The sequence below is a fragment of the Zophobas morio genome, unplaced genomic scaffold (genome assembly GCF_036711695.1).
Source record: "Zophobas morio isolate AGI-343-1 ecotype UQ-CSIRO unplaced genomic scaffold, CSIRO_AGI_Zmor_V1 ptg000081l, whole genome shotgun sequence".
Lineage (NCBI taxonomy): Eukaryota > Metazoa > Arthropoda > Insecta > Coleoptera > Tenebrionidae > Zophobas > Zophobas morio.
This window is the reverse complement of record NW_026972186.1, coordinates 389,355-408,108: the sequence shown is the minus strand read 5'-3', so window position 1 is coordinate 408,108 and position 18,754 is coordinate 389,355. Positions and strand designations below refer to the sequence as shown.

At 43.8% G+C, this 18,754-nt stretch overlaps 5 protein-coding genes across 8 annotated transcripts; 4 read left to right on the top strand and 1 right to left on the bottom strand.

The window, feature by feature from the left end:
- The first annotated feature begins 45 nt into the window (after positions 1-45).
- On the top strand, positions 46-1,167 carry LOC135144050 (succinate dehydrogenase [ubiquinone] iron-sulfur subunit-like). The gene is made up of 3 exons (XM_064075990.1): positions 46-370; positions 416-749; positions 803-1,167. The coding sequence occupies exons 1-3, from the start codon at positions 63-65 to the stop codon at positions 1,130-1,132; spliced, it is 972 nt and encodes a 323-aa protein (XP_063932060.1). The 5' UTR covers positions 46-62; the 3' UTR covers positions 1,133-1,167.
- Positions 1,163-4,063, bottom strand: LOC135144043 (EF-hand domain-containing family member C2-like). The gene is made up of 9 exons (XM_064075982.1): positions 3,859-4,063; positions 3,635-3,811; positions 2,490-3,535; positions 2,299-2,441; positions 2,055-2,251; positions 1,878-2,005; positions 1,509-1,805; positions 1,357-1,459; positions 1,163-1,310 (listed from the first exon to the last, which is right to left on the bottom strand). The coding sequence occupies exons 1-9, from the start codon at positions 3,913-3,915 to the stop codon at positions 1,176-1,178; spliced, it is 2,283 nt and encodes a 760-aa protein (XP_063932052.1). The 5' UTR covers positions 3,916-4,063; the 3' UTR covers positions 1,163-1,175.
- Positions 4,064-4,158: 95 nt separating this feature from the next.
- On the top strand, positions 4,159-9,345 carry Esyt2 (Extended synaptotagmin-like protein 2). 2 transcript variants are annotated; one of them, XM_064075978.1, is made up of 16 exons: positions 4,159-4,363; positions 4,412-4,609; positions 5,561-5,602; positions 5,655-5,795; positions 5,852-5,928; positions 5,974-6,186; positions 6,233-6,353; positions 6,401-6,571; positions 7,234-7,331; positions 7,705-7,753; positions 7,803-7,892; positions 7,942-8,340; positions 8,388-8,656; positions 8,704-8,796; positions 8,836-9,076; positions 9,123-9,345. In XM_064075978.1, exons 1-16 carry the CDS (start codon positions 4,280-4,282, stop codon positions 9,207-9,209), a joined length of 2,373 nt encoding a protein of 790 aa, XP_063932048.1. In that variant the 5' UTR covers positions 4,159-4,279; the 3' UTR covers positions 9,210-9,345. The 2 variants fall into 2 exon arrangements, with proteins under 2 accessions (XP_063932048.1, XP_063932049.1); XM_064075979.1 differs by lacking the exon at positions 7,234-7,331 and adding an exon at positions 6,807-6,892 and having other exon boundaries at positions 4,163-4,363.
- A 216-nt stretch (positions 9,346-9,561) lies between these two features.
- On the top strand, positions 9,562-12,891 carry LOC135143967 (extended synaptotagmin-2-like). The gene is made up of 13 exons (XM_064075871.1): positions 9,562-9,983; positions 10,053-10,418; positions 10,469-10,542; positions 10,590-10,656; positions 10,702-10,968; positions 11,013-11,251; positions 11,301-11,349; positions 11,390-11,479; positions 11,529-11,921; positions 11,970-12,142; positions 12,336-12,428; positions 12,476-12,569; positions 12,628-12,891. The coding sequence occupies exons 1-13, from the start codon at positions 9,891-9,893 to the stop codon at positions 12,874-12,876; spliced, it is 2,247 nt and encodes a 748-aa protein (XP_063931941.1). The 5' UTR covers positions 9,562-9,890; the 3' UTR covers positions 12,877-12,891.
- Positions 12,892-12,983: 92 nt separating this feature from the next.
- Positions 12,984-18,507, top strand: LOC135143966 (extended synaptotagmin-2-like). 3 transcript variants are annotated; one of them, XM_064075869.1, is made up of 17 exons: positions 12,984-13,352; positions 15,380-15,510; positions 15,557-15,751; positions 15,804-15,845; positions 15,894-16,019; positions 16,072-16,148; positions 16,196-16,265; positions 16,336-16,752; positions 16,799-16,884; positions 16,930-17,065; positions 17,114-17,506; positions 17,558-17,648; positions 17,698-17,833; positions 17,883-17,975; positions 18,030-18,129; positions 18,177-18,311; positions 18,362-18,507. In XM_064075869.1, exons 2-17 carry the CDS (start codon positions 15,382-15,384, stop codon positions 18,437-18,439), a joined length of 2,304 nt encoding a protein of 767 aa, XP_063931939.1. In that variant the 5' UTR covers positions 12,984-13,352; positions 15,380-15,381; the 3' UTR covers positions 18,440-18,507. The 3 variants fall into 3 exon arrangements, with proteins under 3 accessions (XP_063931939.1, XP_063931938.1, XP_063931940.1); XM_064075868.1 differs by lacking the exon at positions 12,984-13,352 and adding an exon at positions 13,749-13,905; XM_064075870.1 differs by lacking the exon at positions 12,984-13,352 and adding an exon at positions 14,086-14,169.
- Positions 18,508-18,754: the final 247 nt, after the last annotated feature.

The following is an 18,754-nucleotide window of genomic DNA, read 5'->3' as shown; positions in this document are numbered from 1 at the left end:
TCGAGGTCGCGACGTCGCACTGTTGCCACGGCAAAGTCTGAAAGCTTGACATTTAAAAATTAATGTCTAGAACACACAAAATGCTAAAAAACATCTCTCCTTGGGTAAAAGTTTTGAACGGAACCAAATTTCTGCGCCTCGAACGGACCATTTGGACCGACGTTCCGCATCAGAAGAAGAAAGACGCTAAACCAGCAAAGGATGCGAAATCAGCGAAAGATGGGAAAAAGTCGGGGGACGAAGAATGTAAAGACGACACTAAAAAGAAAGAAGAAAAGAAAGCCAAATTGAAAAATTTTCTTATTTACCGCTTCACCAAAGAAGGCGGAAAGCAACCCCGCATGGACAAATACACCGTGGATTTGAACGAGTAGGTGCAAACTTCAAGTGTCGCCACCTCATTCTTATTCCGTAGTTGCGGCCCCATGGTTCTCGACGCCCTCTTGAAGATAAAAAGAGACGACGACTCCACCCTCACGTTCCGTCGCTCGTGTCGCGAAGGAGTGTGTGGTTGTTGCGCCATAAACATCGATGGGCGCAACGGTCTTGCGTGCATCACCAGGATTAATAAAAGCGACACCTCGAAAATCTATCCGTTGCCTCATATGTATGTGATCAAAGATTTGATCGTCGACTTCACGCACTTCCTCAACCAACACCGAAGAATCAAACCGTACCTGATAAGAGACCACTCGGAACCTATGGGTCAGAAGCAGTACCTGCAAAGTCTGAAAGACCGGGAGAAATTGGTAAATAACCCTAGTCAAAACTAGGTATCTCTGCTGCTACTTGTTTGTCGTAGGACGGCTACATCGAGTGCATTCTTTGCGCTTGCTGCTCTACGTCGTGTCCCGAATACTGGTGGCACGGCCACAACCCCGATCACGACTTCCTGGGGCCCGCGTCTTTGTTGGCAGCCGACAGGTGGATCAGAGACTCCCGGGATCAAGGGACAGACTGCAGGCTTGCCGCCCTTCGGGACTACTTCAGCGTGTACAGATGCCACTCCATCTTCAACTGCACGAGATGCTGTCCCAAACACTTGAATCCGGCGAGGGCCATATCACACCTAAGGCTGAAACTAGCCGGGAAGATGAAGAAACCCAAACCCGAAATAGGAGGCATGGGTTGAAAATTTTTGTAAAACGACAGACATATTAAATATGTTTTATGATTTATTGTTGAATTCTGATTGTGTTGGGGCCTTGTTGCTTGAAGGTGTCTTCTAAGGCGAGGAAGTTGTTGAAGCCACACCAGTCGATGAAACGGTACGGGACGTACTCGATGTCTTTGATGCAGCTTAAATCGTGCTAAAAAAATATTGTTGGTTTGAAAGTTTCTTTGCAAAGTACTTACTTTAATGTTGACGGGCTCCACGTCCGCCAGTCGGCAAATTTCCCTATTAACGAAATTTAGAATGTCTTCGTAGTATAAGTTAGATTGTTCGTCTTTCTGTATCCTGCAAAGACGTTGTGAGTGGAAAAGGGGCACACTTAGTGGGGGCTTACACTTCGAGAATTTTCTCCACGAGTTCTTTTTGCAAAGGTAATCTGCATGCCCGCAGTACTACGTAACACACGTCCTTTGGCAAAAGTCCTCTTCTTTCGGGGTCCCTCATCCAGAAGTACTCTCTGAGTCTCGTCACGTCGTCCCAGAGACCTTTCTTGAGCTCCGTTAAAGTAATCGCTCGAATTTGCTCCCGGTTGTATTTAATTTTGTCGAAGACGTCGCCAGGGAAGGCTCGAGAAATCGTGATCATTTCGTGCTCGGTGAAATCATCCCCGAGTATCCCGATGAGCTTCTCCCTGCGAACCGACACATTTTTCGGTAACTTTTTTCCTAAAAACGTGTAGAAAAAACTCAAAACTAAAGTGTACCGTAAAGTGTCGTAGGGGATGGTGGATTGTCCGTCCTTGGGCATGTTTTCTGCGACAAAATCCTTGTAGGTCGGTCGTAGCTTATCCCGAATTTTACCCATAATCACTTTAATGTTGGCTTTTGGGTACTGAAACCGACTCATTGTTCACCGACCAAGAACTACTTCGAAGACTTGCCTGATAGTCGTGTATTTCCATGTATCTAAGCGCATATTCGTCAGCGGCCACCAACTCAAACACAAAACTGTTAACAATGATGATGGCACCGATGTACATATGTTGCGAAGTGTAAGTAACCGGAGGTTTACTGGTAAACACTTCCTGACCCGGTAGCGCCATCGGCTTCCTCGCGAAGAACGTCTTGGTGTCGAAACCTGCAATCAAAAAATAGTGTCATTTGAAACTTGACGCCGTTTCCTACCCGAATTTCGAATGCCTCGTTCAAACACGGCGATGGAATCGTCGGCTAGATAGAAGCTGACAATGAAATGCCTCGTGCAGTTCTCGGGTATTTTCGAAATCATGAACGCCCGGAACCGGAGTATGTGGCTATCCAAACCAACTCTGAAAGAACAAGTTACTTTTAATAACCCACTCAAAGTTTCCCGTTACCTGTCGAGGTTCAAGAACTTCTTGAAGTCGCGATGTGGAGCCTTCGGCTCCACGGTTATGCAGTTCTGGGCCGAGTCTTCGTACGATCCGTACCCATTCCAAGGAGGTAATTCGCGTTCCTTCATCTCCACTTTCAACGCCGCGTGCTTGTCTTCAGGTAATGCAATGGCGTCGAGACTGTTCAGCCCGTACTTACTCCTGTAATATTCCCTGGTGTAGGGGTCGCAGTCGGTTAGCACCAGCTTTCTCCCATAGCAATTGATGACGCTCCCTATGAACAAGTCCTTTTCGCAGTAGTACTCGATGACTTCCACCCCGCAGGATATAGGATCCTCGATGAATCTCCCCCCCTGCAAGCCCGGCCCCAACACGTTCAAAACCGTGGAGGTACAGTTAGCCCCCGGCATCGGCAACCCGTTGAACGTCTTCGGGATCTTATCCCTATGCAAGAACATAGAAATCGACGTTTTGCCGCAATCCTCCCTCACTTCGCGGATCTCGATCGTGTCGTCCGCCAAGTAGTACAGTATTTCGAGCCGGTGCAAGTACCCGTACACGGTTTCCTGGTCGTCCCAGTAACCGTAGAACCGCAGGACCTTCCGGTCGTTGGCCAGGAACTTCCCGAGGGAGTCTTCGCGTTTCTTCATTTTGTGCTTCACATTCGAGCACTCTTGGCCACGCAAGTCGTTGTAAGGATCGCTGGGCGTGTTTAAGGGATCGGGAACGGCAATTCCGCAACGGTTCAAGAAATTCCGGGTGAATTTGTCGCAGTTGGTGATTTTAAATACGCGTCCGTAGAACTCCACCTCTTTGCCCAAGTTCAAATCGATCATCTCGTAGAAGTTGTCGTCCATGGGGGCGGGGAAGCGAATGCGGTGGCGGCAGATGAGAGTCCCTTGCGCGATCCCGCTGTTCTCTACTTTGGGCTCGGTCACTTGGATCGTCCCGTCTTCTAGGAATAGGTAGATTTTGACTTGGCGGACGTTGTACGGAGCGCCGCGAACTTCCTGGAGGGTTTCTTTGAAGAAGGCGTCGAAACACAAGATCTACAATAAGTGACATTATAAATTTCGCGCCTAAAATCTTGATATGTGATTGGATATTCACTCCCGATTCGAGTGTCACGATCCGATGAACGGCTTTACCTGTTTGTCGAAGGCTATCCAGCTGGGGACTTCCGCAACTTCGCCCCTTGGATAAATCGACGGGTATTTATCCGAAAGGGCGCCGAACATGTTGGGCTTGACCTTCTCGATGAGTGCAGGGACCCCATCGCCTATGAAATCGAATTTGGGGTCCATGTTGAACCGGGTCCTGCCGAGCTGAAAATGAAAATTTAGTTTCGCAGGGGTGACGAACGTCGTATTACCATTGAATTAAATGTATATCCGGGTAAAAATGGTAAATCTGGACAACGAAGCGCCATTTCGAGTTCGTTTGATTTGAAAGAGACGAAGAATGACGATTTGTTTGGTTGCCATGGTTACTGGAGTCTGTCGTAAAATGACGTTTACGGTAGGCAACCAGTTATACTCGCGCAAAGTCAGCTGGCGCAGAGGTGGGATTAATCGAATTTACCTATTTTGTAATGTTGTAAATATAGTTTGTGATGTCATTTTATTTTAGGTCGTGCTGGCGGTCGGGTGGGGCGAGTGTAATCACAAAACAAACTGAAATTTTTTAGTGATAAGCCGCAGTTGTTGTTTGGCCGGCGAAGAGTACGTGGTGCTTGAATCCGGTGGGGAGCGAGCACGATTAATCAATTGATCCGTGAAGGTTCTATTTTAGTAATGAGTGTCAGCAAGGAAGAAGCGATGGAGAAGAAAACCGATACTTCTGGAATTTTGAGCATTATTTTTAGCGCCGTGAAGAAGGTGAAATAGGGGGTTTGTGGTTGTCTTGTGATTAGTGCATCTTTTTAGGCCTCCGTTGTCGGGATTGTGTACTTGGCGGGGTACATGCAATGGTCTGTGGCGTGGTTCATAGGACCCATCGTGCTCTTCGTAATCAGGGACCAGTGGAAGAAGGCCAGCGATAGAAAAAGAACTATTGCGAAAGCTGCAGCTTTGGCCAGTGAGAAAGACGTTGTTCTTGCAAGGCTAGGTGATCTACCAGCTTGGGTATGTTGAGGTCGATCTTAGCATAGTGACTCATGTTTATGATGCTATTTTAATTTATTTATGAGATAAAGATAAAAGTTGTTTGTGTTCTTATTGTTGCTGGACTATTAATAATTATTATGCACTTGTCTCTATTAGCTTGTGCATTATAAAGATATGGTTTTATTAACGGCACAAGACGGTCAAATTCAAAAGAGCCGGCCCATATTTTTTTTATCTTTTTGACGTATTTCAAGGGCAGATGTTACTTAATCCAAAAATGCGATTTCACTGGCAAAAAACTTTTTGTATGAAAATATAAAATTTAAAGTTTTCAAATTTACTCATAAATTGGTGAGAAAATACGCCAAGGTCATTGAATTATTTAATTTAGTTGTTTATAATTCTTGTGGCTCATCATAAGTGATGAATTCTGGACCACAAATACGCTCTTTGTTATTTTAGATTGATGATTCTTCATGTCTTGAGCACTCAAAAATAGTTACGTCTAGTGTGTAACACAAAAATTCCCTCCTCAATCGCACGTTTTTCTTGTCTTTCTTTTTGCAACTCATTCATTAAGCACGAATTTATCAATGAGCGGTTTTTTGTTAGGACAGTTAAACTTACTAATGCTACTTGAGTTTTTAACGAATCATAAATATTTATTAAGCAAACAGATGCGCCAGTAAAAAAAAACGGATGTTAACTGACAAGGAAACCTCACCGTTTTCCGCCTTTTATCGTGTTTGTCGTGCTAAAAATATCCGCGCACTTGACAATAATTTGCCTGAGTTGAAGTATGCACTGAGTACTCGGAATAATATAATCTAATAACAATTTTACTTTGCGATCGGAAGCTAGAGAATTACTCCCAAGTAGCATTATATATAAAAAATATATAAATAAAAAAAAATAGGTTTCACGTTTCCGTCTGTTAATACAAAGTACTTATGTCCTCCCATATTCTAGGTATTTTTCCCCGACATCGAGCGCGCAGAGTGGCTTAATCGAGTGAGTACCACTATATGGTAGCCAAATCCCATAATTTTCTATTTTTACCCAGATAATCAAACAAGTATGGCCGAACGTCAACCACTACGCGCGAGATTTAATAAGAGACTCGATCCAACCCAACCTCAGAGAAGCACTAGAAGCTTATAAACTAACAGGGTTCAAATTCGAAAGAATCGTTTTAGGCACCGTGGTAAGACCCACCATCGCAGTCGCATCCGGCACCGCACTATCACAAATCAATTTCAGCCTTTCCGCATCGGAGGCGTCAAAGTCTACGACAAGAACATCGCCCGCAATGAAATCGTCATGGACTTGGACATCTTGTAAGTGGAAAAACCTTCAAGCTTCACACTCATTGTACATTTTAGCTACGCCGGCGACTGCGACATCACTTTTTATTTGGCCGGGATCAAGGGCGGCATCCGCGATTTTCAGCTGCACGGGATGCTCCGCGTGGTGATGAAGCCTCTCATCACCACCATCCCGTTGGTGGGTGGTCTGCAGGTGTTCTTCCTCAACAACCCCGATATAGACTTCGATTTGATCGGCATCGCTGATTTGTTAGACATGCCCGGGTTAAGGTGAGTCTCGTAGACGCCGTTTCGACCAATCAAAGTGTCTCCGTAGCGACATCTTGCGGCGGATCGTCGTGGAAACTGTGGCTTCGATGATGGTGCTCCCCAACAAGTTCCCCATCAAGCTGAGCGACGAAGTCGAAGCTATTGAATTGAAGGCACCAGAGCCTGAGGTTGGTTGGTTTTTTGGTGGGGTTTGAATTGTCGGGGTTGTTTCTAGGGTGTGCTGCGTGTCCACGTGGTGGAGGCCAAGCACTTGATGAAAAAGGACATCGGGATGTTGGGTAAAGGTAAATCTGACCCTTATGCAGTCATCACTTTAGGTGCGCAGGAGTTTAAGACTAAGGTGATCGACAACAGCGTCGATCCGAAGTGGGATTACTGGTGCGAGGTGAGTTCGGAGTGTTCGTCGACTCTTTTTTGTTCACTTTCGAGTCATGTTTGCATGTTTTTACGTTTTTTCGAGAATTAAGAGGTTAGACAGCGTCAGCTGCAGATTAACAACACGAAAGCTTAATGCGGAGTTTTGACTTAGATACACCTGAAGTAGTTGCTCGTTAGTAGGCGAAATAATGACGATCTTCAGGTTTTCACTGTATTTTCGTTCATCGATTGTCTATTACCAGTTTAATGTGTTGGAGTCCGATGGGCAACAACTTTATGTTCACCTTTGGGATAAGGACGAGGCTTCTGACGATGAGACTCTGGGCAGGTAAGACTAGAAAAAAGAACCACCACGGGTCCAGTCGAATGATAGCACAGAGAGAGTTTTAATTTAATCGCGGCCTTCGGACGCGCAGACGCTTGTGTGTTGTTTTTTCGATTTGTGTGGATTTTTCTCTTTTTGTTACATCTCTTTGTCGACGATTCTAGCAGGCGCGCAAAAGAGAAGAAGCGCCCTCTGGCGGCCGAGTCTGTTTTGCGCGCCGCCAACTATTAAATTAAAACTCCACAGGCTTCCGGCTTCGCTTTGGGCTTCCTGCATGTACATAGATTTTAATTTACTCACTCGACCCTCTCGACTTCCTCTTTTTAAAACACTGTCGAATTTAGGCGCAGATTAGCTCGAGCGAGTCACAGTTATTAACCGTGAATGTGTGGGATTGGGATCCTGGGTTGCTCGGTGCCGAAAACCACGACTACCTGGGAAGGTTAGAGTTTGACGAGATTTTCAAAGAGCATCGCGCGCTTGAATTTGTTTTGAGGCAAATTTGTTTTTGTTTAAATGTAAATAAAACAGGCTTTGTGGCAGTTTGTTTACTACACGTTTATGTTGTATAGTCGATCTTGGAAAGTACTAAGAGTACCTGGCTTCATCTCCATTTATATGATAAAGACAAGGGTCATCGAGATGACGATCTTGGAAGGTACTACTAACTTTACTTTTCGTTTCGATTCGTTCAATCTGGTCAATGCATGGCGTTTTGGTTTTTAGTGTGGTTAGCTATTTTTTGCTTAACTCATTAACCATGTCTGACATCTGGTACTACGGCAAGAATCTAAGCATCCGTTGCGTTTGTTTAGGGCGACCGTTGAGGTTTCTAACATCGTCAAGAAGGGTCAAGACGACATGGTAAGACCTTGTCATCTGTCGCAACCCCCAAGTGACTCCTATTTTACAGTGGATTACCCTTGAACAAGCCAAACACGGAATGGTACACTTGCGTCTAACGTGGCTCACTCTGAGCGACGACTACTCCGATCTGAAAGCCGTAAGTGGCGCCATCTCTCCAAATCACACCTCAGAGTGACTGCTTCCAGGCTCTAGAAGAAACCCAACAGTTGAGGATCACCACCATGAGCACCGCACTCTTGACCATCTTCATCGACTCGGCCAAGAGCCTACCACAGGCAAGAGCAAGCACAAAACCCGACCCTTACGCAGTCTTGAAAGTCGGCAACACCACCCAGGAGACCAACGTCTTGATGAGGACCATCCACCCCGTGTGGGAACAAGGGTTCACCTTCCTGGTAGCCAACCCGGAATCGGACACCCTCTACTTGACAATCATCGACAAGAAAACCACCAACGACCTCGGCCAAATCACCTTCAACATCAGCAAACTGTCCAAAAAAACCCGAATGGAAATCCACAAGGAGCCATTTTCGTTACTAAAGTCTGGACCAGAAAGCAAAATCATCTGGTCAATGCACTTGAGGGTAAAGCGCTAGAAATTAAAAGTTTTTTCCTCATAAAGAAGTTGCAGGTTTTAAAACACGCGGAACCGGCGACCGACGTCGACGAGGAGGACACCGCCTTGCAACGAAGCGACTCTAAAGTTTCCACCGGGTCTACGGTGCAGGAAGTCCCTCAAACCCCCGACGTCAAACCGGAGCCGATAATCGAACCCAAAGAAACCCTCGACGATTTGCCGCCGAACTTCGACGAAGCCACCAAAGTGGTAACTGGGCAGTTGGCAGCCACTCCCAGCAGCGAAGGCAGCGACTTGGTCCACAGGAGCCCCAGCATCACTTCGTACGTACCGTAATAAATCCTACGTGCCGCTAACTCGTTGGTTGCAGGTCCACCGGAATCCACCAACTCGGTCGCATCCAGCTCACCATACGTTACAGCATCCAGAGGCAGCGCTTGATCGTGGTCGTCCACAAGGTGGCGTAAGTTGGCTCTGTGTGTTCTCTGCATTGTCTTTGTAGTAACATACCACAGAAGGATCAGTCCGATATTCCCGACCCCTACGTCAAGCTGTATTTGCTTCCCGAGCGAGCTAAAGATACCAAGAGGAAGACGCAAGTGATTAAGGATAACTGTGACCCGGTGTTCGACGAGACGTTCGAGTACGTGTTGTCGCAGGGAGAATTGCATACTAAACAGTTGGAGGTGACGGTGGCGTCACAGAAGCAGCTATTTTATGGCTCGGGCAACGTCTTGGGGATGGTGAGTGGAAGACGGGTTCGAGGTGGATGTGACGGATTTGTTTCAGGTTATTATCGACTGCGAGAAGTTGAACGTGAACCAGCCGTACACTGCGTGGTTCGATTTGTGTCCCGAGTCGGAGTACGAGCGCTGAAAGTTTTATATTTATGGGGTTTTGCTCTAAGTGTTTAAGTACTTAAGCCTAACTACAGATGTACTTTATGTTTTTATCTTTTTCTATGTTGTTATATTGTATTTATGCGAATATACGAATAAAGTGAGCCAAAGCATTTCTTTGCGTTTTGTTTAACCCTAGTTGTGTCAAATGTGCAAAAGGCGCGGAATGACGTAACGCGGTTGACCACGCCCAACGACGAATGACCTGTTCTTAGAGTGCACCAACAGGATTTAATCCCACCACTGATAAAACAGCGGGACGATGATTTCATCAACACCACAAATCCACCTTAGTTAAATTAAATATTTACCTCGAAACATTCGAGTTATGTGAAACGCATAATCAATCTAAACATTTTCGATACTAAGAAATGGACCCGGTTCGCTTTCGCATGTAGTATGTAGCACATCCTTCCTCCTTAACAAGATAATGCGAATTAAACTCGAGTAAATTGACGATAAGCGCACAAAATGATAACGGTCGCTTAAAAAAGCCTGGAAAAAGTCGTCAAGAGCAACTTGAATCAACAATATCCGTAAAAAAACCTATTATCGAACATATTGATAACGATAATACCGCTTCGAAAGATTACGACTTGGTGTTAGTTTTAATTGAAACGGAAAGAAGTCGGTTTCAGTTGACATAATCGGCTAAACAATGCAAAGTGATGTAACGAGTGAAGCTTCCGTGACGCCGAATAATAATGAATCAATTTTGAGCACCGAAAACGCCGTCAAAGTGGTAAAAAAGGTAAATCTCACTTCGACCCAACCCACTCGTCAGGTTTCCAATCACGATAATTTTCTCGTAAAATTACAGCTCTCTCTCTTCGTCTTTGTCTACTGTGTGGGTTATTTTGGTCTGTCTACGTTATGGGCTTGCGGTATATTAATCATACTCGTGTGGGACTCTCAGCGGCGTAAAGACAAAAAACAGAGACTGGATGTAGCAAGAGCCGTAGCTCTCGGACACGAAAAAGACATAATTTTGAACGCCGTAGCACAACTGCCGCAATGGGTTAAATTTAGCGAAATCGAACGAGTCGAGTGGCTGAACCGAATGTTCAAGCAGATATGGCAACAGGTCAACGAGTACACTCAAGATTTGGTACCCAAAATCCTAGAACCGAGTATACAAGGGTACGTTTCGGATTTTAAATTCACTAAAGTGGTATTAGGAAACGTGGTAAGTAAATACTAGCGACGGAAATATTGAATTGTTTGTAAACACTTCAGCCTCTGAGAGTCGACGGTGTCAAAGTCTATGACCCAAAAGATACACGGAAGGTAGTACTGGATTTAGATATTTCGTAAGTTAGATGTGGTTGTTTTTAAAATGATACAGTCACCTTTGTAGATACGACGGCGATTGTTACGTTACTTTCCAGACCTTTAGGTTCGCGGGAGGAATCAAAGACATAAAGGTACTACAACCGGTACTAATTTCTTCAATAATGGATGGGTTTTAGCTTCATGGGCGACTACGTGTGGTTCTAACCCCTCTCATCCCTCGAATCCCTCTAATCGGTGGTTTGCAAGCCTACTTCATGAATCCTCCACACGTAGATTTTGATTTAATTAAAGTCACACAGATTTTGGACATTCCAGGTATACGCAACCGCATTAAAAATACCACAATGAAGATAATAAACTCCATGTTTTTGTACCCTAATGCTTACTCTATAAATTTGAGTAAAGGGGTGAACGTGTCAAAACTTGCCGTTTTCCGTACGGAGGTACGTACCACTTCCGTTTTTCTAGTACTAGTGGTTCCTTGCAGGGAATTTTGCGAGTCCATGTAGTCGAAGGCAAGAATTTAGAAAACAAAGATCTCATCGGGAAGTCTGACCCTTACGCCGTCCTTAAAGTGGGTTCCATTAAGGTAGAAACCCCGGTTATCGACAACTGTTTGAACCCAAAGTGGGACTTCTGGTGCGAGTTCGAGATAGTACCCAACTCTGAGCTCAAAGTGGAGGTGTGGGACCGCGACGATGGTACCAAGGACGATTTCCTGGGCTTGTGAGTACGTAACCACGAAGGAATTAAAAAATAAAACTCTTGTTAATAGTGCTAAAGTGGACATCTCCCAGGTTGTCAAAGTCGGACAAGCCGATATGGTAAGTACGATTTGTTGTAACGGTGCTAACTTTCCTGTAGCCCATTTGTCTGCAAGGTGCGGCCCGTGGAAGCATCCACCTCCGACTCACCTGGTTATCATTAAGCTCCGACTACTCAGACTTGAGTGTTGTAAGTTCTACCACTACTCGTAGGTACCTTTCATAGCGAAATTTTCCAGACAATCAAAGAAATCGAATTACTGAGTCCCCACCTCCACACCGCCTTTTTGATGATTTATCTAGATTCATCCCTGAACCTACCTTTCGTGGGCAAAACGGAACCCAGTCCCTACGTGGTACTAGAAGTCGAACAACAAACCAAACAAACCGACCCAGATCAAGATACTTGCGAACCCATCTGGGACAAAGGGTTCACCTTCTTGCTCCGCGACCCCAAGCGAGCCGTCCTTCACTTCCACATCCACGACGAAAAGAGCAGGGACGTGGTAGGGGAGGTGTTCTTCAAAGTCGACAATTTGCAAAACGAACCCAACATGGAGTTACGAAGGCATACGTTCTTTTGTAACAAACCTCATTCGGACGCGTCGATTTGTTGTTCGATGAAACTTAGAGTGGGTATGGTTGCTTGACGTAAAGCTAGTTTCAGTTATGGTTTGCAGATTTTAAAAAACGAGTACCTGGAGGAGAAGACTGAAGAAGAGAGCACTAAACGACAGAAGATGGTGGTCAAACAAGCCTCTACTGCCTCGAATAAGTCGACAGTTAGTCAAAGCACGGTGATGTCGTCTGACAGCGAACATGCTTTCTCCGACAACGAAGTCAACATGTTTTTGTACGTAGAAAATGGGTTTTTTGTTATTTTTACGGTTTGGAGGTCGTGAGATTAATAGTAGAGTCGTGGTATTTAGGAGAATGACCGGCACGGTTTTTAAAACCGCCAATTAAGAGTAACTCAACTTCAAACGGTTTTTTTTTTGTGGTCAGTCTAGTGCTCTGTTTTGTCTATATTTGTTGATTCTTTACAGAGAAGACGAAACCGTCTCCAGCATAGGCCAAATCAAGCTCTCCCTCTCCTACAGCCAACAACGACAACGCCTGGTCATCCAAGTACACGAAGTGTAAGTACTCCACTTCCAAAACCACCCTCCAAGACTCACTCTTGCAGACACATTATTCAAAAACACCACCACACCATCGACCCCTATGTTCGCCTCACCCTCCAGACGGACAAATTCAAGAACAACAAAAAGAAAACAAAAGTAACTTTTTCAAAAACATTCGTCTTAAAACTATTATCAAAAAAAAAAAAAATTCCAGACGATAAAGGACTCCACGACTCCACTGTTTAACGAACAGTTCGACTACTTAGTCTCCAATCGAGACATCAACTTCACCACCATCACCCTGGAGGTAAAAACCGAACGTGGTATTTTCGAAATCGGAAGAAGATTCCTAGGCCAAACTGTGATTTCGTTGTCGAAATGCGACACTTTGAGTGAACCCTTCACCGACTGGTTCAATCTCAAGACGAAGAAAGACACCCATGTTTATCATTTGGTTAAATAAAAGGGCGTTTACTGAGTTGTCTATTTTGATGGGTTACGCAATGCAAGAGCACACCCATGCTTTGTCCATAACGAGCGACATATCAAGGCTGCGGCGAGGTTCACGGGCAGCGGCGTCGCGGTATGTGGGGGGGAGGTATTGCGTTTGTAAAATAAACCAAATTATCTAAGTTTTATCAATACTAAAATTCGATACTGTGATTTAAGGAGTTTGTTTGGTTAACGGGTGGTTGAGTTATAGCCCCGCCGCTGCCCACGACGAAGTGGTCCACCCCTGACCTCGACTAATTATATCGATTGAATATGAATAGTTGAAAAATTACTATTGCAAGCGAATGCGCCTCAGAGACAGACCCGTTAAAATGCGCCCCGGAGCGTGGCGTTAGTCGTAAAAGGAGCTCCAAACTGGGCAAACGTGTAAACTCGTGTTATCGAACAGTGTAAATAATAAGTTCGTCTCTCTTACGACAACAACAAGTAAGTATCACAAACCTTGTTGACTGCCAATGTTTACAGCTTTAATAATAATAATTTTATCGGTTGTTTTATCAGACGCGCTGATCGCCCCTGTAGTCACAATAAAACCCATGCAGGCGTAATATACGAGGTATATCCGAGACAATGTTGGCCCGTATTATTCACGACCCATAATTTCATCGTTAAATAAACATGTGGTTGGGATTATTGCTCGTAAATCCACGTTAAAGACAATGCTTGTTCCGTCTTTTTTTTTTCTTTTTTTGTTTAAGTTATAAATAATGTTTTATTTATCTGTTGGATAACACCCAACCGGGCTGCGCCAAATATAAAAAATTTAGATCGCTTTGTGTACTGATAGTGGACGTTATCGCACCTCTCCCATCTATCTTATCGAAAAAACCAAATAACTATACATGAATATGAACGTGCGCGAAATATTTACTTCGATTTGGTTCTTCGGACGTGGTGTTTAGAATTTAATAGTTTCACACCTATTCGAAAATGCGACGTGTTCGCCGCCACCGTTTCTCGACGGCTTCAACGTCCTCAAGTGGGTGATTTATTTTTATTTATATAATTATTTGTATGATACTGGTAATTGGATAACGTTTTAAATGTCAGCTACCGGTTTGAGTGATGACCGAGGTAATTTTTGTAATGGGTAGATTTATGGGCGCCGCTGCGTCGGGCCTTGAAAAGCGCCCCTAAAATATTGATTTTTCTTCTCGTAAACAGAAAACAGAATTGTAGTACGACTTTGTGTTTGGAAGTGTGTACAGGTGTGGAATTCCCATGATCTAGCGGGGGTGTTGTGGTGAGAGATATATTTGATTTGTATGGGTGTCGGTGATGGATAAGCAATTTAATGGCGATATGCGAAAGTCGTAACGATTTATGGCTGTTTTTATTAATTTTTTACGGCACGGTGGGCAAGGTGGATGTTAGTGGTATTTTCGTTGATGTTTATTAATGCAGGCTTTAATAAAAGGTTTATCGATGTATAGATTATCGGGAAGTTGTTAAGCCCAACTCAAACACGACTATTATCAACACACATTTATATTTAATGTGATGTGTTGGTTCTAACTTGGGCCATAATTCATGAATGACGACCAGGTAGACAACTTCTAAGCTCACTAAAATGTTCAAGTCATCGAGTATTTATTAGAGACTTAGCTTAGACCTTTTGTGGATTTCTTTTAACTTTTCTTAGTTTTCAGGTTGGTCATTTAGTAAATCTGCTATTGTTGTCATCGAATTTTTTATGGTTTTTTTCAGCGTTGACCAACATTCCTCCAGATCCGGAGATTTTTAAATTTCAAGGTTCCTAAGATGTTTACTAAAATCTTTAAATTCTTCAAATATTATCATAAATCACTTTTAGATTTTCAATGTACATTATAAATATAAATATTTTTATTTAGAAGGTGCAGGACTTCAACAAACAGATTTTTAGCCACAAGTGTAGAATTACAGCAGCTGTCTAGTAATATTTATACCTGTGTTTCACGTTCAACTTTTTTTTAATGACACCCTATATATTTTTTTAGAGATTATTTTTGCGTTGTTCTTAATCTTGTAGCCCATTTCAGTTTTGACGAATTGATCGAAATTTCAATATTTCTAACAGTTTGAACTTCAGCAGAGCGATTAAAATGCCAAGATTTCGTCTCGCGACCCAGACTTTTTCAACATCTCTACTTGTAGAAAACGATTTTTTTTTCGCATTTTTTAAACCACAACGAATCTGAACAATGTTGCTTTGAACCGATAACCGAACGATAATTTATTTTGGCCGTACCTACTTAATAATAATCCTACAAAAATACCAGCTTATCGCGCCTTCTAAAAATAAACCTGCTCACATCCATAACGTATTTAAAGTAACACAATAAAAGTGACCACCTCCACAACCAAAACACCTCACATTCTGGTAGAAACCGATTTTGCTCGTCACCACCAATTAACCCATTGAACTTAACCTTCCTCAATTGTCGCAATTACCGTGATGTAACAAATTCCAGACATGACCGAGAGTGATTTGACCAACTCCGAGTCGCCACAGTCCGACCCACCACACCAACTGCTCGTTTCTGAATCTCCGAAACCAAAAGCCATGAACAACAGATACGTACTAATCAAAATCTTCTACAAGGTAAGAGAGCTTTCGTAACTCCTCTAGCTAAGTCACTCCTCCATAGGCGGCGTTAATTTTCCTCGGCTACGCCATCTCGTACATGCAATGGTCCTTCATCCTGCTTTTCGTGGCTGCGGCCAGTTTGATTTGGCTCGAAAACCGCGATAAGAGCAACGTAAACAAGATAAAAGTGAAAGCTGCGGCTTGTTCGTACACCAAACAAGATTTAATTCGGCGGATCGACGAGATTCCGTCGTGGGTGAGTAGTGGGGATGCGCATAACGGTTGACGGTGTTAAATCGTGGTTTCAGGTCAAGTTCCCCGACCGGGAGCGCGCCGAGTGGTTGAACCAAGTAAAAACCCAACAATGCGTTTAATGTTTCACTGATGGAGTGTTGTAGGTGATTGAACAAGTATGGCCAACTGTGAACACCTACGTGGTCAAGCTTTTCCGGACGAGCATACAGACGAAGATCCGGAGGAAGTACGACTCCTTCCAGTTCGAAAGCATCGACTTCGGGCACTCCGTGAGTACATCAATACTTTCACGAAAACAAAAAACACACAGAAATTTTGCAGCCGCCGAAGATAGATGGTATCAAAGTCTACAAGGGTCCCGCCACCAAAGACTCCATAATCGTTGATTTCGACGTTTTGTAAGTCACAAAGTCCGTTCTAACCAACACTTTTATAATCTTTGTAGCTACGACGGTGACTGCGACATTAATTTCTCGATTTCGGGTGCGGAAATCGGCGGAATCCGGGACTTCCAGGTGAGCTTTAACAATCGTTCAACCGGTGGCGCCATCCTTCACATAGTAGATTTCAAATCAAATTTTCTAGTTGAGTGTGGAAGTACGGGTCGTACTGAAACCTCTCCTTCCCAAAGTACCCATCGTCGGTGGAATTCAAGTCTATTTCCTCAACACCCCAGACATAGGTTTTACTTTGGACGGTTTGTCGAGCATTCCTGGTCTCAGCTCTGTTATTCGTTCGAAAATAGAGGAGATGATCTCCAAGAAGATCGTTTTCCCGAATAAGATTACGAAGAGGTTCTCCAAGTCGGTCGCGCCAGCGGAGTTGAAGGCGTTAGAACCGGCTGGGGTTTTGAGGGTTCATGTTTTCGAAGCGAAGGATTTGATGGCGAAGGACATAACGGGGAAGTCGGATCCCTACACGATTTTGTATGTGGGGGCTCAGGAGCGCAGGACTAACGTTATCAACCAGAGTCTGAATCCGAAGTGGGACTACTGGTGCGAGGTACTAACACCTCCTGTTCAGTTCTTGATAATTCACGATTTTCTAGTTTGTGATCATCGACCCCATGTCGCAGCATTTGGGCTTCAAGATGTACGACAAGGACCAAGTGAACGAAGACGATTTTCTTGGAAGGTACGACCTCGAGATTGAATTTCTTCTCTGATCTAGTTGTTGTAGTGGCGAGATTGACATAAGTACTGTGATTAAGGGCTACAGGGACCAATGGATCAAACTCGACAACGCCAAACACGGGTCCATACACTTGCGCTTTACGTGGTTGTCGTTATCCTCCGACATCGGCGATCTAGATGCTGTTAGTACCATTGTCTTTGTACCGACTCGCCAATGCTCTTCTTTCTAGATACGTGAAGAAACGCAGTTCCTGAAGGTGAATACAATAAGCAGAGCCGTTCTGGTCGTGTATGTAGATATGGCCACGAACCTCCCCGAAGCCAAGCACCTAGTTAAACCCCATCCCTACTTCGTGATGGCCGTAGGAGAACACAAACACAAAAGTAAAGTGAAGAAACACACGACGGACCCTGCGTGGGAACAAGGGTTTGTGTTATTGGTGCCTAAACCCAAAGAAGATTCTCTTCAGATGACCATCACGGATAAGACGACCGGCAATGTTCTGACTCAAATGTCGTATAAAATATCAAAGTTGCTGGACGAACCGAATTTGGAAGTCAGCAAGACTGAGTTGGCGACGGATAACGAGAAGAGCAAAGTGGTGATATCGATGCAGTTGCGGGTAAACTTCCACGTAATTGTTTTACGTTAACTCATTCTTGGGGTGGTTTAGATTCTCACCAATAAACTCTTTGAAGTGGAAGAAGATGAAGAGAGTGACAGCGACTCTGAAGAATTCTTGTCAAGACAAAGCTCTCTGGATGGTAATTTTGCTAAAATTTGACTCCGAATTTTTGCAAATTTTTTTCGTAGGCAGCAGCATTCGATCGCGTTCGCGGAACTCTTCTCGAAATTCACCCAGAAGAGACCTGGTGGATGAAATTATTACCCCTTTGAGCGTTGCTGCCGCTACTGCCAAACCACCCGTTTTTCCGACTATAAACGCCAAGTAATCTTTCATTTCTTAAACGAGTCGGTAAATAATCGCCCGTTTTCAGTTCAGCAGGTGAACACCGCCTCGGTCGCCTTGAACTAAGCTTTAATTACAATGAACCCCGACAAAAACTTATAATAACAGTGCACCAGTTATCGTAAGATTTTTACTTAGTTTTAACACTATCTACATATTTTTTTTTTTTTTATAGCAACTTGCCTTTGAAGGACCCAACCGACATCCCCGATCCCTACGTGCGTCTAAAAATGACATCCCAAGGTCACACCACGGGCCCCACCTATAGGACGAGGGTGAGTTTATGCTTTGGACATTGAAGACCCTACGTTTTTCATTTCAGGTGATCATGGATTCGTGTAATCCGGTGTATGAAGAAACTTTTGAATATTTGTTTTCGAAGTCGGATGCTTACGAGCAGACGCTTTTGGCTACTGTGAAGACGAAGAAGTTTCTTTACAACAATACAATGGGACAGGTGAGGGAATGGATTTGGGTTTGGGGGATTTCATGGGTGGTTCGTTTCAGGTGGAGGTCAATTTGAAGTATGTGAATTTGAGTGAGCCGTATAAGGCGTGGTTCGATTTGTGCCCCAAGACTAGTTAAGCTGTTGGTTTTTATATGTTAAATTTATTTTTTTATTTTAATAAAGGAATTTATTACTGGTTGTATAATTGGTTGCCTAGCCTTGTGTGTGCATCATTTTTTTTCTACTTGAAAAAAAAACCTGTCCAACGACCATGGTTTCTCAAACTTGTTTAAGAAATCAACAGTTTTTAATTTTTTTGTATTCATAATGCTAAAGTTTTTAAACACGCATATATGTAACCACCAATACACTCTATGACAGATATAAATAGACAACCATATAAACACGTTCAAATTTATCTCAAACAAATTAGATTTATTTGTTGCCATTCT

Excerpts from the sequence above, each read along its gene's own strand:
- LOC135143966 (XM_064075868.1), top strand. The coding sequence starts at position 13,857 with ATGCGACGTGTTCGCCGCCACCGTTTCTCGACGGCTTCAACGTCCTCA. Across the intron at positions 15,752-15,803 it reads TCGACGAGATTCCGTCGTGG|GTCAAGTTCCCCGACCGGGA; the intron begins GTGAGTAGTGGG and ends TCGTGGTTTCAG. Across the intron at positions 18,130-18,176 it reads GCCCCACCTATAGGACGAGG|GTGATCATGGATTCGTGTAA; the intron begins GTGAGTTTATGC and ends TTTTCATTTCAG.
- LOC135144043 (XM_064075982.1), bottom strand. The coding sequence starts at position 3,915 with ATGGCGCTTCGTTGTCCAGATTTACCATTTTTACCCGGATATACATTT. Across the intron at positions 1,806-1,877 it reads ATCCCCTACGACACTTTACG|GGAGAAGCTCATCGGGATAC; the intron begins GTACACTTTAGT and ends GTCGGTTCGCAG. Across the intron at positions 1,311-1,356 it reads TGGAGCCCGTCAACATTAAA|CACGATTTAAGCTGCATCAA; the intron begins GTAAGTACTTTG and ends ATATTTTTTTAG.
- LOC135143967 (XM_064075871.1), top strand. The coding sequence starts at position 9,891 with ATGCAAAGTGATGTAACGAGTGAAGCTTCCGTGACGCCGAATAATAAT. Across the intron at positions 12,143-12,335 it reads AACGAAGTCAACATGTTTTT|AGAAGACGAAACCGTCTCCA; the intron begins GTACGTAGAAAA and ends GATTCTTTACAG. Across the intron at positions 12,429-12,475 it reads GTCATCCAAGTACACGAAGT|ACACATTATTCAAAAACACC; the intron begins GTAAGTACTCCA and ends TCACTCTTGCAG.
- Esyt2 (XM_064075978.1), top strand. The coding sequence starts at position 4,280 with ATGAGTGTCAGCAAGGAAGAAGCGATGGAGAAGAAAACCGATACTTCT. Across the intron at positions 5,796-5,851 it reads GAATCGTTTTAGGCACCGTG|CCTTTCCGCATCGGAGGCGT; the intron begins GTAAGACCCACC and ends AATCAATTTCAG. Across the intron at positions 5,929-5,973 it reads GTCATGGACTTGGACATCTT|CTACGCCGGCGACTGCGACA; the intron begins GTAAGTGGAAAA and ends TGTACATTTTAG.
- LOC135144050 (XM_064075990.1), top strand. The coding sequence starts at position 63 with ATGTCTAGAACACACAAAATGCTAAAAAACATCTCTCCTTGGGTAAAA. Across the intron at positions 371-415 it reads TACACCGTGGATTTGAACGA|TTGCGGCCCCATGGTTCTCG; the intron begins GTAGGTGCAAAC and ends CTTATTCCGTAG. Across the intron at positions 750-802 it reads TGAAAGACCGGGAGAAATTG|GACGGCTACATCGAGTGCAT; the intron begins GTAAATAACCCT and ends TGTTTGTCGTAG.